This window comes from Rhinopithecus bieti, unplaced genomic scaffold, assembly GCF_001698545.2.
Source record: "Rhinopithecus bieti isolate Rb0 unplaced genomic scaffold, ASM169854v2 scaffold_1599, whole genome shotgun sequence".
Taxonomy (NCBI): domain Eukaryota; kingdom Metazoa; phylum Chordata; class Mammalia; order Primates; family Cercopithecidae; genus Rhinopithecus; species Rhinopithecus bieti.
In genome coordinates, this window is record NW_016804139.1 from 5010573 (window position 1) to 5024719 (window position 14147).

At 39.7% G+C, this 14147-nt stretch overlaps 1 protein-coding gene across 5 annotated transcripts in view; it reads left to right on the top strand.

Annotated features, from left to right (window-relative positions):
- The window catches only part of KCNIP4 (potassium voltage-gated channel interacting protein 4), a 1247498-nt gene that overhangs the window by 1107974 nt on the left and 125377 nt on the right, over positions 1-14147 (top strand). For all 5 annotated transcript variants that reach the window (XM_017866805.1, XM_017866809.1, XM_017866808.1 and 2 more), the window contains one exon: positions 10942-11066. In XM_017866805.1, the coding sequence (XP_017722294.1) occupies positions 10942-11066 (125 nt within the window). The remainder of the gene's footprint in view (positions 1-10941; positions 11067-14147) is intronic.

Consider the following 14147-nt stretch of genomic DNA (forward strand, 5'->3'; position numbering starts at 1 on the left):
AGTAATAAAGATAGGAAAAGGCAAGGGAGTTCCCAGACCTCTGCATTCTTGCAATAAAGCGTTTAAAATTGTCAAAGCTTAAAGACTCGCTTACAGGGCCTGGCTCCAGTTTAAACTCTCTATCCAAGGAGGTCAAATGATGTAATAGGAAGAGGAAAGACAGGTTTGGGGCAGGTCCTGGCTCCCGCTGCCCACACTCATCAGCCGCACAGCTTTGCGGACTTCAGCACGTTCCCCCACCCAAGAAACTATTTCCTCAGCTGATTATCATGCCACCTTCTTTGAGCTTTGTGAGCAGTGGAATCGAGGCATGGAATGGTGAGTATATTGTCATCCCCTACAAGTTTTGCAGTAGAAAAGAAGGGCGGAAATAAATTAACAGTGCCATGAAAATTCGCTTTGGAAATCTTCCTCCAGGCAGCTTTTTCTTTGTCCTGACATATCAGACTTGAACATTAAACAAACAATAGCATCACCTCCTTATCCTAGAGGTTCTCAGGAATAGTATTGAATGCTATGGTCAAGAATCTTTCAGCACTGGAAATCTTCCTCCAGTATCCACCACTGGACCAAGCTTCTAAATATCTAATAATATATATCATTAGAAAGTGGTCAACCTCATTATGACGTTATTGCCATATGGATCAACTCACTATTAGGCCAATTTAATAAAACGTAAACATTAGGAGTCATGGCTCAGAGGGTATTTTTATCAATGAGCTAAAGCAATATAAGTCAAGCAGGCTGAAGCTTTGTCTAGACAAATTAATTTCAGCTCAAATAGAATTTTAAAGTTACAATATTTATAATATCTTTAGAATGACAAATGGATACATTTATTTTTAAATAAGAGTCATATTGTATTTAGAAATGGGGCCAGGTGCAGTGGTTCACACCTATAATCCCAGCACTTTGGGAGGCTGAGGCACGTGGATTACCTGTGATTAATAGTTTGAGACCAGCCTAATCAACACAGTGAAACCCCATCTCTACTAAATACAAAAATTAGCCAGGTGTGGTGGGGGGGGGGTTCCTCTAATTCCAGCGACTTGGGAGGCTGAGGCAGGAGAATTGCTTTAACCTGGAAGGTGGAGCGTGCAGTGAGTCGAGATTGCGCCACTGCACTCCAGTCTGAGCAACAAGAGTGAGACTCCATCTCAAGAAAAAAGAAGAAAAGCAAAAAAAAAAAAAGAAATGGGACCTGCTGTAGATACACTCACTATTCTTGGAATGCTTCAAGTAGTTATTTATTTCACATTATCTTATGCAGCACCTTCAGTGTGCCAAATAAGATAATCCTTCCAGTATTTTGGCAGGACCTAAGTAAAAGAACGAAGCCAACAGCCTCACAGTGCTTCATGCTTTATAGGCAAGGACTCGCCTCTGCGCACATGGCCTGAGTTCTGAATCAGCTTTCTCAAAATGTGACATTATTCTTCATAATATTATTTGGTTTCTGCATTAGAAGACTTGTTTCCAAAGCATGTCTTCAGAAGGTAGGACTCACACTCATGTTTGTTCGTAAGGCAAGATGTTCTGTAATAGTGTTCTGGACAGCATGGTTTGACCTCAGAGTCAAATTTGCATAATTATGAGTTGAGCTGTACCAAGCTTCTATTGTGTTTTAAGAGAAGTTGTGAGAAAGGGGAGAACGATGCCTATTTTTAAAACTCATTCTGTTGTTCCCAGATGATTTGAATTCCAATTTCTAGCCCAATTGTGTCATGGCCTGAGGGGACTGTTGAGTCAAACTTAGGACAACCTCGGCCCTGAGAGACTGAAATCTAAAGAACAAAGGACAAAAAGAGACAGCCAGGAAGCTCAAGGGTGTCTGGGTTTGGGAATTTGTTGTCTGATTAAAATTAAATTTGTTGGAAGCTACATGAATTAAAATACTATTTATATTTTGCTTATCTCTGGATGCAAATACACATTTGAATTGGCTCCTCTGCAAGATGACTGAGTGATGATATGTCGGCATGGCCTGGAGATGACTCCAGAGGCCAGAGTCCCGAGTCCCATCTGGTTCTGGTTTTTGTCTCAAACGAAACATTCATCTTTCCCAAATCTAAATTTCACAGGGGTAAAATGCAGAAAAACAACTTCCTGTGTTCCTTCCAGCTCTGAGATCCCATCACTTTGTACCTTATTCTAACATGTGTTTCTTATCAGCACAGCTTTGTCCGCTGGTCTGGTGATCTCCTGAAGGTGCTGGAGGCATATTTTCCCTGGAAAGAAATTGAGGCATTGGAGGCTCAGCAGCCAACTAGTTTGTGATTTAAAATCTTTTATCCCCTAGGATTTTGAACCGAGTAATTTAATTGTTGCCATCTCTTAAAATAGCATATTGACTAAGCTCATGGTCTTTGGTGTCAAAAAGCCGGGGATTAAATCCCAGCCCTGTCATTTATAAGCTGTGTGACCTTGAGTAAGTTATTTAAGAAATGTGAGTCCCACTTTACTCCTTGTAAAATGAAGGCTACATGACTTCTTGTAAAATGTAGCTATCTCACTGAACTTCTGTCTGTATTAAAATGAGATAATATACAACCAGGCTTAGAGCAAAAGTTCTCCATAGGGTGATGGTTGCTATTGACATTCCCAGCACAGTGCTCAGTAACCTGGACTTTGGGCTGCTTGAAGACACCTGTCTTCACCTTGTTTGCTAACTAGCCGTTTGGCCAAGGGTTACTTGAGTTATGCCCAAGTTAGACTTTCCAAGCCTCAATTTTCTCATTTATAAAATAGGGATGATAATCCTTCTCTTCAAAGGTGTTGTGAAGATTAAATGACATAATTGGCTAGCAAACTGCCCAGCACTCACTGTGCAAACTTTGTGGATAACAAGACCTGCTCTTATCAGTGTTGTGTGTCATTTGAATATAGGTAGATATATTAGTTTGCTAGGGCTGCCGTAACAAAATGCCACAGACTGGTTGGCTTAAACAACAGAAATTTACTCTCTCACAGTTCTAAAGGCTGGAAGTTCAAGGTCCAGATACCAGCCATGCACTATCTTCCCACTCCGTCTTCACATGGCCTTTCTTCTGTGAGCCCAAAAAGACATTTGAGGTACCCCAACATTCCTGGTGTGTGTTCCTCTTCTTAAAAGGACACCAATCCTACAAGGCTTTTATGACCTTATGTATCCTTACCCTTTTTTGTTTTTGTTTTTTTGAGATGTATCGTCACTCTCGTTGCCCAGGCTAGAGTGCAGTAGTGAGATCTCGGCTCACTGCAGCCTCTGCCTCCCGGGTTGAAAGGATTCTTCTGCCTCAGCCTCCCAAGTAGCTGGGATTACAGGCACCCGCCACCACGCCTGCTTAATTTTTTGTCTTTTTAGTAGAGACGGGGGTTTTGCCCTGTTGGCCAGGCTGGTCTCAAACTCCTGACCTTGGTGATCCACCCACCTCGGCCTCCCAAAGTTCTGGGATTACAGGTGTGAGCCACCACTCCCAGCCTATCCTTAACTATCTTCTTAAAGGCCCTATCTCCAAATACAGGGTTAGACCTTCAACATATAAATTTGAGGAGGGACACAATTCAGTCCACCATAGAACCAGAAGTCAGCCTGCAGTAGATTAAGGGGAGAGCAAGAAAACAGATCTAATGAATATGGTTAACTTTTCTGAGGAGTTTGACAAAATAAGAGGGAAGAGAGGTTATCATTATTTATATCATTATTTCTGTTGGTATTGAAAAAGACTGTGGTGAAATGGGAAGAACATAAGCTGTAGCATCAAAGACCTGGGTGTAAATCCTGTCCCTGTGCATACATACGGAAACCCATATATATGCATAGGATATATATATATGTTTATATATATATATATAAATACATATTTGACTTCTGGTCATGAATTTCTTCATATCCATGAGACTCAGTCTCCATGTATGTGAAAAATAAACAATTATACCTCACTCTGGGGTTATTGTGAGGATTAGGATTATGCCAATCAAGCACCTTGCCCATCTCCTGGGATACAACAGGGGCTCAATAAATGTTAGGCACTGGGTTAAAACCACCCAAAATGCAGGCTCTTACAAGGTGGCTGAGTCACAACAAGAATTCATAGTCCTACATGGGAATCATGCTGTGCTCCCCACAGTTTGCCTCCAGGAATCAGAGTTGACTGGGTTCAGTGGTGTTGCTTTTTTTTGAGGCGAAGTCTCGCTCTGTTGCCCAGGCTGGAGCGCAGTGGTGCGATCTCGGCTCACTGCAAGCTCCGCCTCCTGGGTTCACGCCATTCTCCAGCCTCAGCCTCCTGAGTAGCTGGGACTACAGGCTCCCGCCACCACGCCCGGCTAATTTTTTTTGTATTTTTAGTAGAGACGGGGTTTCACCGTGTTAGCCAGGATGGTAGTGGTGTTGCTTTTTTAACTTACCGTATGCTGGTGATTGCTGATTTCAGTTTTGTTTTTAGAGCCTGTCAGCTGCCTAGACATAGAAACAGCCCTTTGGCAGGTAGGAGTGATTAAGAAGTAAGGTACCAGACTGCTGGAGAAGCAAGAGAGCCCACAGGCAGACACTTCAAGGGCTTTTTGTTGTTGTTGTTGTTGTTGTTGTTTTCTTTTTTTTAATGCTGCATGTGATGATCATCCTATCATACACACTTAATTCAATTATACTGATCCTCCAGCCCTGTGTCTTTTGTCTCAGACTTTGCATCTGCAGAGAAGGAAACTCTGTTTGTAGCACAGCTCAGATTGCTGCCCAATACAAAGGCCCAGAAGTTAATCCGCTGTTTTGTTTCTTTCCTGTGTAGAGGGTCACTAGGTCTAGACAAGGTTATGTTATGATTGAAAGACTGCTCAGAAAATTTAATTAAAATCCCCTCTACTTTTGCTGTATTTCCCAACACAGTGAATAGAGAACATAGTGATTCTGAAGAAGACATTTGAGGTCCACCAACGGGCCACAAGTTTCAGTTTGAAAATTATTTCCCTATAGGGCAGCAAATATTCAAGGGATTGGAGAGGATCAGAAAGTTGAGCGGGAATATCATTTACCAGATTATTCTTAAGTGACAAAGGAGTATCAGACTCCCTGTTAGGTTCAGAGGATAAACAAGACATGTAAGATATTGATCTTGTCTGCAAAAAAACACACAATGGAGAAAACAAACATGAGCAGATGGTGATGTTATGTTTTACATGCTAGACAAGAACCAGAGTGTAGGAACGATGACCAGGAGGTCATCAATTCTGCATAGTGGGGCAATCCAGAGAGACTTCAGAGATGAGGCACTTATCTTTAAATTGGATCATGAAAGATATATACATTTTAACATGTGGAAAAGGAAAGTGGAACATTTTAGGTTGAAGAAATTGCACTATAAATGATTCAAAAGAAGATTACATCAGACGTTCAAGAAAGCACACCCTTTCTATTTGATATTATCTATTTACATAAGGTCTGTTGCATGGTATTTACTCCTGCATTGGCAAATACAGTAATACAACATAGTTGAAGTCATTGGATCAACAACAGTCTAAAAGCAACATTTTCCGTCATCTTTTCTATCTCAGGACCCATTGAATAGAATCAACCCATTTGTTCAAATGAATGAAGGAGAAAATTGAAGGAGCCCCATTTTGGCTTTTTTGATTTTCCCCATAAAGCCCAGATCAATTTGTTAATGCCTAGGTGCCTTTTTCCAGCTACTTTTAGCTCTTCCCACATACTTTAGGAGCACAGCTACTTACTTTCCCACCAATTTTATCCTTGTCTGCTCAGTTTATTCTTAGCTTTCTCATCTTTTCATGTCCTTTCCTGTTTTTTTCTTCATCAATCACTATTCTGAAGCTTTTCCATTTCACTCTTTCCAGATAAGTTATTATAATATAAAAAGTACAAAGCAAATGTTTGTTTTTATCTATTACTCATTTTCACAAATATAGCCACTCCAAGTGTTTGTTTTATCACCAAGATTGTTGTTGTTGTTGTTGTTGTTTTTTTTTTTTTGGTAAACTTCTTGAGGGCAATAATTAAGATATGCTAAGATTAGGGTACCACTCACCTTCTCTTCTTTGCTAAGTGAGAGCTTTGGCCCCTCAATGTTCTCAGTGAGGCAGAGCAATAAGGAGGAGCAGATGTTAGCAAGAGGTAGCATTATTAGTGTCAAAAATGACTCGACTTTGGCAAAGAGGACTACATTTCCAACTAACCCATGGGACAAGGGATTGGGGTCCTAGTGGTCCTGGGACGAGAGGAGCTGACTGTTATCCTTAGATCCTTCTCTCTGAGTCTAGAATGTGTAGTCAAGAAGAAAGGATAGAAAAGGGAAGCCACGGCTTCATACTGAGCCTGGATGTTTTTATTCCTGCTAAGTTCTTCATCTGAGGTGTGGATTGGTTTACACAACAGAGAGAATTCCTGTAAGCCACCATCTGACCCTACATCAAAGGAGCTGGACTAAAGGATGATATTCTTTGAGACACAAGCACCTGAACCCTAATATGTTTCCAAATCTTTCAGACTTGTGCTTACATGACCCTACGGCAAATGTGCAGATATTACCAGATGTTACTTGGGCCAGAAAAGGTTTTGTGGACAAATACCTTTGGGGTCATTTGGATTATGCAAAGTTAAACAGGACTCTTTGTTACAGGTCTTCTCAAACCTATACTTTTTAATATTTTGTGACAAAATTATATTAAAGTTCACAGCATTTTCCAAACATCTATGGGCACGAAATTCCCTTTTGCATAAAACATCTTTGAGAAATTATAGTGTAAACATAATTCACAAAGCAAAGTACAATATTTTAAAGCTTATCTATACCTATTGACTCTATTCACTACAAAATGGACCTAAATAGAACATCCCATAGGCCCCCGTCCATCCAGTATGTACCCATGAAACCAACTGGTTGCTGGTTACTTTACCCATGTCAGCACCTAATCTGAACATTTTATTTTGTAGCTCAAGTCAAAATATCTGATTTCTTTTTTCACTTTACTTGTAAAATGAGCAGATGTCCTTCAATTATTTTTTTCTCTCATAAATTATTGGGGTACAGGTGGTATTTGGTTACATGAGTAAGTTCTTTAGTGGTGATTTGTGAGATTTTGGTGCACCCATCACCCATGTATACACTGCACCATATTTGTAGTCTTTTATCCCTCTCCTCTTTCCCATTCTTCCCCCCAGGTCCCCAGAGTCCATTGTATCATTCTTATGCTGTTGTGTCCTCATAGCTTAGCTCACACAAATCAGTGAGAACATATGATGTTTGTTTTTCCATTCCTGAGTTATGTCACTTAGAATAATCTCCAGTCTCATCCAGGTCACTCCAAACGCCATTAATTCATTCCTTTTTATGGCTGAGTAGTAGTCCATTATATAAATATATCAGTTTCTTTATCCACTCGTTGATTGATGGGCATTTGGGTTGGTTCCGTGATTTTGCAATTGTGAATTGTGCTACTGTAAACATGCGTGTGCAAGTATCTTTTTTGAATAGTGACTTCTTTTGCTTTAGGTAGATACCCAGTAGTGGGATTGATAAATGGTAGTTCTACTTTTAGTTCTTTAAGGAATCTCCTCACTGTTTTCCATAATGGCTGTACTAGTTGACATTCCCACAAGCAATGTAGAAGTGTTCCCTGTTCACTGTATCCACACCAACATCTACTATTTTTTGATTATGGCCACTGTTACAGGAGTAAGGTGGTACTGCATTGTGGTTTTGATTTGCATTTCCCTGATCATTAGTGATGTTGAGCATTTTTTCATGTTTGTTGGTCATTTGTATATCTTCTTTAGAGAATTGTCCATTCATGTTCTTAACTTACTTTTTAATGGGATTGTTTGTTTTTTTTCTTACTGATTTGAGTTTATTGTATATTCTGGATATTATTCCCTTGTCAGATGTATAGATTGTGAAGATTTTCTCCCACTCTGTGGGTTGTCTGTTTACTCTGCTGACTATTCCTTTTGCCATGCAAAAGTTCTGTAGTTTAATGAGGTACCAGCTATTTATCTTTGTTTTTATTGCATTTGCTTTTGGATTCTTGGTCATGAGATCCTTGCCTAAGCCAGTATCTAGAAGAGTTTTTCCAATGTTATATTCTAGAAATTTTACAACATCTGGTTTTAGATTTAACTCCTTAATCCATCTTGAGTTGATTTTTGTATAGGTGAGAGAAGAAGACCCAGTTTCATTCTCCTACATGAGGCTAGTCAATTATCCCAGCACCATTGGTTGAAAGGGTATCTTTTCCCCCACTTTATGTTTTTGTTTGCTTTGTCAAAGATCAGTTGGCTTTAAGTATTTGGGTTTATTTCCAAATTCTCTATTCTGTTCCAATGGTCTATGTGCCAATTTTTATACCAGTACCATGCCATTTTGTTGACTATGACTTTATAGTATAATTTGAAATCAGGTAGTATGAGGCCTCCAGATTTGTTCTTTTTGCTTAGTCTTGCTTTGGCTATGAAGCTATGCAGGCTCTTTTTTGGTTCCACATGAATTTTAGAATTGTTTTTTCTAATTCTGGGAAGAATAATGGTGGTATTCTGATGGGGATTACATTGAATTTGTAGATTGCTTTTGGCAGTATAGTCATTTTCACAATATTTATTCTACCCATCCATGAGCATGGGATGTGTTTCCATTTGTTTGTGTCATTTATGATTTTTTTCAACAGTGTTTTGTAGTTTTCCTTGTAGAGGTCTTTTGACTCCTTTGTTAGGTATATTCCTAAGTATTTTATATTTTTGCAGCTATTATAAAGGAGTTGAGTTCTTGATTTGATTCTCTGTTTGGCCACTGTTAGTGTGTAGAAGAGCTACTGATTTTTGTACATTAATCTTCTATCCAGAAACTTTGCCGGATTCTTTTATCAGTTCTAGGAGCTTTCTGGAGAAGTCATTAGGATTTTCAAGGTAAACAATCATGTCATCAACAAACAATGAGAGTTTGACTTCCTCTTTACCAATTTGGATGCCCTTTCTTTCTCTTGTCTGATTGCTCTGGCTACGACTTCCAGTACTATGTTGAAGAGGAGTGGTGAGAGTGGGCATCCTTGTCTTGTTCCCATTTTCAGAGGGAATGCTTTCAACTTTTTCCCATTCAATATTATGTTGGCTGTGGGTGTGTCATAGATGGCTTTTATTACATTAAGGTATGTGCCTTCTATGCCAATTTTGCTGAGTTTTAATCATAAAGGAATGTTGGATTTTGTTGAATGGTTTTCAGCATCTACTGAGATGATCATGTGATTTTTGTTTTTAATTATGTTTATGTAGTGTATCACATTTATTGACTTGCGTATGTTAAACCATCCCTGCATTCCTGGTATGAAACCCACTTGATCATGGTGAATTATCTTTTTGATATGTTGTTGGATTTGGCTAGCTAGTATTTTGTTACGGATTTTAACATATATGTTCATCAAGGATATCAGTCTGTAGTGTGTAGTGTTCTCTTTTGGTTATGTCATTTGCTGGTTTTGTTATTAGGGTGACGCTGGCTTCATAGAATGAATTAGGGAGGTTTCCTTGTTTATCTCCTTATATCTTTCTTCAGATGTCCTTCAGTTCTGACAGTCTAAGGTTCTATTTTTGTTTGTCTGTTTGTTTGAGACATGGTCTCATGCTGTCACCCAGACTGGACTGCAGTGGTGCCATCACTGTTCACTGCAGCCTCAGCCTCCTGGGCTCAAGCAATCCCCCAACCTCAGCCTCCCAAGTAGCTGTGAAAAATATCTGATTTCAATGGACTCCTTAGAGAACATTAGCAGAGTCTATCTTGTAGTTGCATTATACATAGGGCACAAAACTGATTATTATTAAATGACAATTTCATTGTTTATGACTAGTGGTTGTTATATAGAAACAAATTCCAGGTTGGACTACTGGTGATCTTTTATGTTTTTCTAACTGCACCTTTAAAATGCTAGAGATGCTGGTGAGGTTGTAGAGAAAAAGGGAAACTTTTACACTGTTGGTGGGAGTGTGAATTAGTTCAACCATTGTGGAAGATAGTACAGTGATTCCTCAAAGACCTAGAGGCAGAAATACCATTTGACCCAGCAATCCCATTATAGGGTATATACCCAAAGGAATATAATTCATTCTATTATAAAGATACATGCATGCATATGTTCGTTGCAGCACTGTTCACAATTAGAAAGTCACAGAATCAACCTAAATGCCCACAAATGACAGACTGGAAAAAGAAAATGTGGTACATATACACCATGGAATACTATGCAGCCATAAAAAGGAGAGAGATCATTTTATTTGCAGGCACATAGATGGAGTTGGAAGCCATTATCTACAGCAAACTAATGCAGGAACAGAAAACCAAACACTGCATGTTCTCCCTTGTAAGTGGGAGCTGATTGATGAGAACACATGGACACATTGCCAGGGAACAACACACACTGGGCACCTGTTGGGGGAGGGAGAGGATCAGGAAGAATAGCTAATAGATGCTGGGCTTCATACCTGGGCGATGGGATGATCTGTGCAACAAACCACTGTGGCACACCTTTATGTAAGAAACCTGCACATCCTGCACGTGTACCTCTGAACTTAAACGTTGGAAAAAATAAAGAAATACATGTTACTACACTGTTAGATTTATAGAGTAATGTATATTACTACTTAAACTTTTTATTTGAAGTAATCATATAATGCACTGATTATCTGAAATAAATTCCTGTGCTCTTTTTTGTTATCTTAAAAAAAAATGCTAGAGTTGTAGTATCTACATTAATGACAAGAATATGCAAAAGAAATCATGTACAAGTGTTTTAGCTTAATGCGCTTAAACTGGGAAATGTAAAGGCCCTATTGGCATTGTGAGGGTCCTTCCTCTGTGGACAATCACAGACACTAGCAGACATGTTCTTCTGTTTTCCTGTGTTGCTATGTGTAAGCCTCGGTGAGCAGCGGCTGGTCCTAAGACTCTTTCTTGTTTTCTTCCACAGACAGCGTGGAAGATGAACTGGAGATGGCCACCGTCAGGCATCGGCCTGAGGCCCTGGAGCTTCTGGAAGCCCAGAGCAAATTTACCAAGAAAGAGCTTCAGATCCTTTACAGAGGATTTAAGAATGTAAGAACTTTCTTTTTGACTTTACCTTCACACAGTTCCCGGAGGAACATTGAGACATGAGAGGAAAAGGGGGAAAATATCCCATTCTGTGAGAGCCCCACCATATGTGTATTTCATACTGATCCTTCCTAGATAGGAATATAATCAGTATCTGTGGACTTTGATCCTCTGTGGCACACCCATGCTGGTACACTGTAATTGCCCATTAAACAAAGAGAGTTTCTGAGAAAGGTTTATTCAATTCAGTTCTCGGTTGAAATATTTTCTCTTTGTCAACTATAATGACATAATTTCAATAAACCTCCATTGTTTCCTTAGTTTTTAAATACAGGCTGGTGCTTGACTTGAGTCTTGAATATAGATTGAGGTCTATCAAGGGATTCCATTCCTGGCATTGGAGGATAATTACTGTAAATTTCATAGTTGAAAAAACCATGCTGCCAATGTCTGTAAACCAGAGGTGTCTGTAGGTCATCACTGTACCTGGTTCTCTGCAATCCAGGTGTGCAGATGCCCCTCCCTCCTGGGTGAATCATCTCCAAAAGGGAATGAGAGTCCGGAAAAAACCCAGAGGGTGGGGTGACAGAAAGTGAGTGGATCCAGGCAGTATATGAGACACAGTCTCTTACTAGACACTTCGTATGTGCTAAGGGTTAAACTAGATGCTGCAGGTTATTCAAAAGTCAGAGAAGATACACTTGTATCCTTAAGGAGCTTATGGTCTGAACAGGGAGAGAAAACTTGTTGTCATGAATCTATTTGAAAACAGGTCATCCTTAAAGGCATCAAATGTTTATGTATCAAATAGCATATACACCCCAACATATAGTTTGTTCTTATACATATGGAAACCAAAGTAGCTACAGGCACCCCTGGAGATCCAAATTAAATTGCTTTGATCCTTTTTGAAACCCATCCCCTAAGATCCCCAGTTCCACGGCATGTAGAAGTCTGTGATGTCCAAGGATTTCTTCTAATTCCATCCTCTTCAGATCTGACCCCCCCGCCCCCAACAACTGCTGCCTTTGTCCAACCTTGTGCAGACCAGATAAGAATCTCTGCCTCTTCTTTGGGATCCACGACAACAATTTACTCAGAGAATTCATACCGGTAGTTGACACTGCAGAATATTTGTATAGGGTTTCCACATGCACACTGCACACAAGTTTCCACCATCTGTCTGAATGAATGGGGTCTGTCTTTCTCCCATTTCTGCTCCTCACCCCCTTCTCCTTGCCCTGGGCTTTCTAAGTTTTTCTCCCTCTATTATGCAGAGGAAGTTTGTTTCTCCTCCAAAACTTAATGATCTGCAAAGAGCTAGGACTTTGTGGTAATGGGGGCAGAGGAGATTATAATGGAGGTGAGTGCTCATCACACACACAGACCGCTGATTAAAAGGAATCTTGATGGGTAATCTATCAAGACAATACATATAAATAAACCTGCATAAAGAGAAAAGGGCTTTGACAACTAGGAAAGAGGATGAGTAGTTATGCCTATTCTGCAATGGCTCTGCTTCAGAGACAGCAGGCATTTGCAATGAAACAGTGGTACTGATGACTGGCAGTAGAAAAACAATGAGCAGCAAGGACAGAAAGGAAAGGAGGTGTAAAAGACCAATCTGGACTAAAAGTCAGTGCTCAGAGGAGGCGAATCACAGAATAAAACTTAAAATGTGTTCATGTGAACACCTAAACTTCTTTGCTCTGATTCAGACATCTAGTAATAAGTATACTTTTTTTTTTCTTTTTAACATTGGATTGTACACCAGATACAAAATAGTTGTCGAACACAGGAGAACTGAATCCAATCTCCCAGCATCCCTGTATTCCTCGACTGCTGCTATGTTATTATTCCACTGCCATCCCGTAGGGTTTCTCTGTTTGGGGTCTGGCTGCCTTTCATTGCATTTGCTATAAATTGGAATCATGATTACTGCCATTATTAACCTTTGGAGCCAGCATCTCTGCAGCATGTCTAATACAAGTGCCACTTCACAATAAATTGCTAGGCTCCAAAGTCTGCATTCATTGCTTTATTTTATTTTTTGTGGCCCATATGTCTTTCTCTTCTTCCTTCTCTCTCCTTCCCCTCTTTTCCCAAACTCTTTTCTTTCCCCTTTTTTAATCCTTCTGACCCCACCTCTTATTTCTTCACTCCTCCTTTCTTTCTCTCCTTTTTTTTTTTTTGGTTTACCTCTTCTGTCTCTTCCCCTTGTGAATTATTGTCTCTTTTCAGCTCTTCCCCATTCTCCTCTTTCTCTATTTTTTTCTCTTCTCTGTCTTTATTGCTTTCTCTTTCTCCCATCTCACCCCACCCCAAGAGACAAATTTCCATCAGACCTGAATATACCAAAAGCCTATTTTATATACTTCTTTAAAAGAAAGGACTTTGCAGTTTGCTCAGAAAATATTAATAGACATCTCTGATAAATCAAACATGAGTGGCCTTTTAATTTTGATTTCCCCCTAGTCAAATGTACAGTTCTAATAAATGAACCCTAAGCATAGCAGAAATACACTAAGCAGGTCAACGGCACTTGGGTTTTATAGCATGGTAGTAAACTGAGGCAGCTTCCATCTGAGAAAGGAAACCAACTGCCTTGGTTCCCTGAACACCAATTACCCCAAAGCCCTTAAGATCACAAATTCATTTCCCTGGAATCAGTTGGGATACTCATTTTTAATGCAACTTTGAAAACTCTCCATACTTTGATTCAAAGGATAAACCATTCGTCAACATATTAAAATGGTCACACTTGTGTGAAAGTAGCTCAACATAGCTAGGCACCCCTGCAAGTAAATATGACCAGCATAACTCCACCATTTTTTTTTCCCCATATGGTATCTCTGATACATCCCTTCACATTTTCAACATACATTGTTAATGTAAATTGGAAATGAGAGGAAGGGAAGATAGAGAAAGAAAAACCTCCTCCCTCACCCCATCTTACTCACTGAGGCGCCCACACATTTTTAGGTCTCTTGCCAGATGCTGAGTCTCCAAAGGTGAGCAGCTGATAGAGACAGAAGAATATAGTACACTGTCTACCTATAATGAGCCTCAGAATCACCTGAAGGG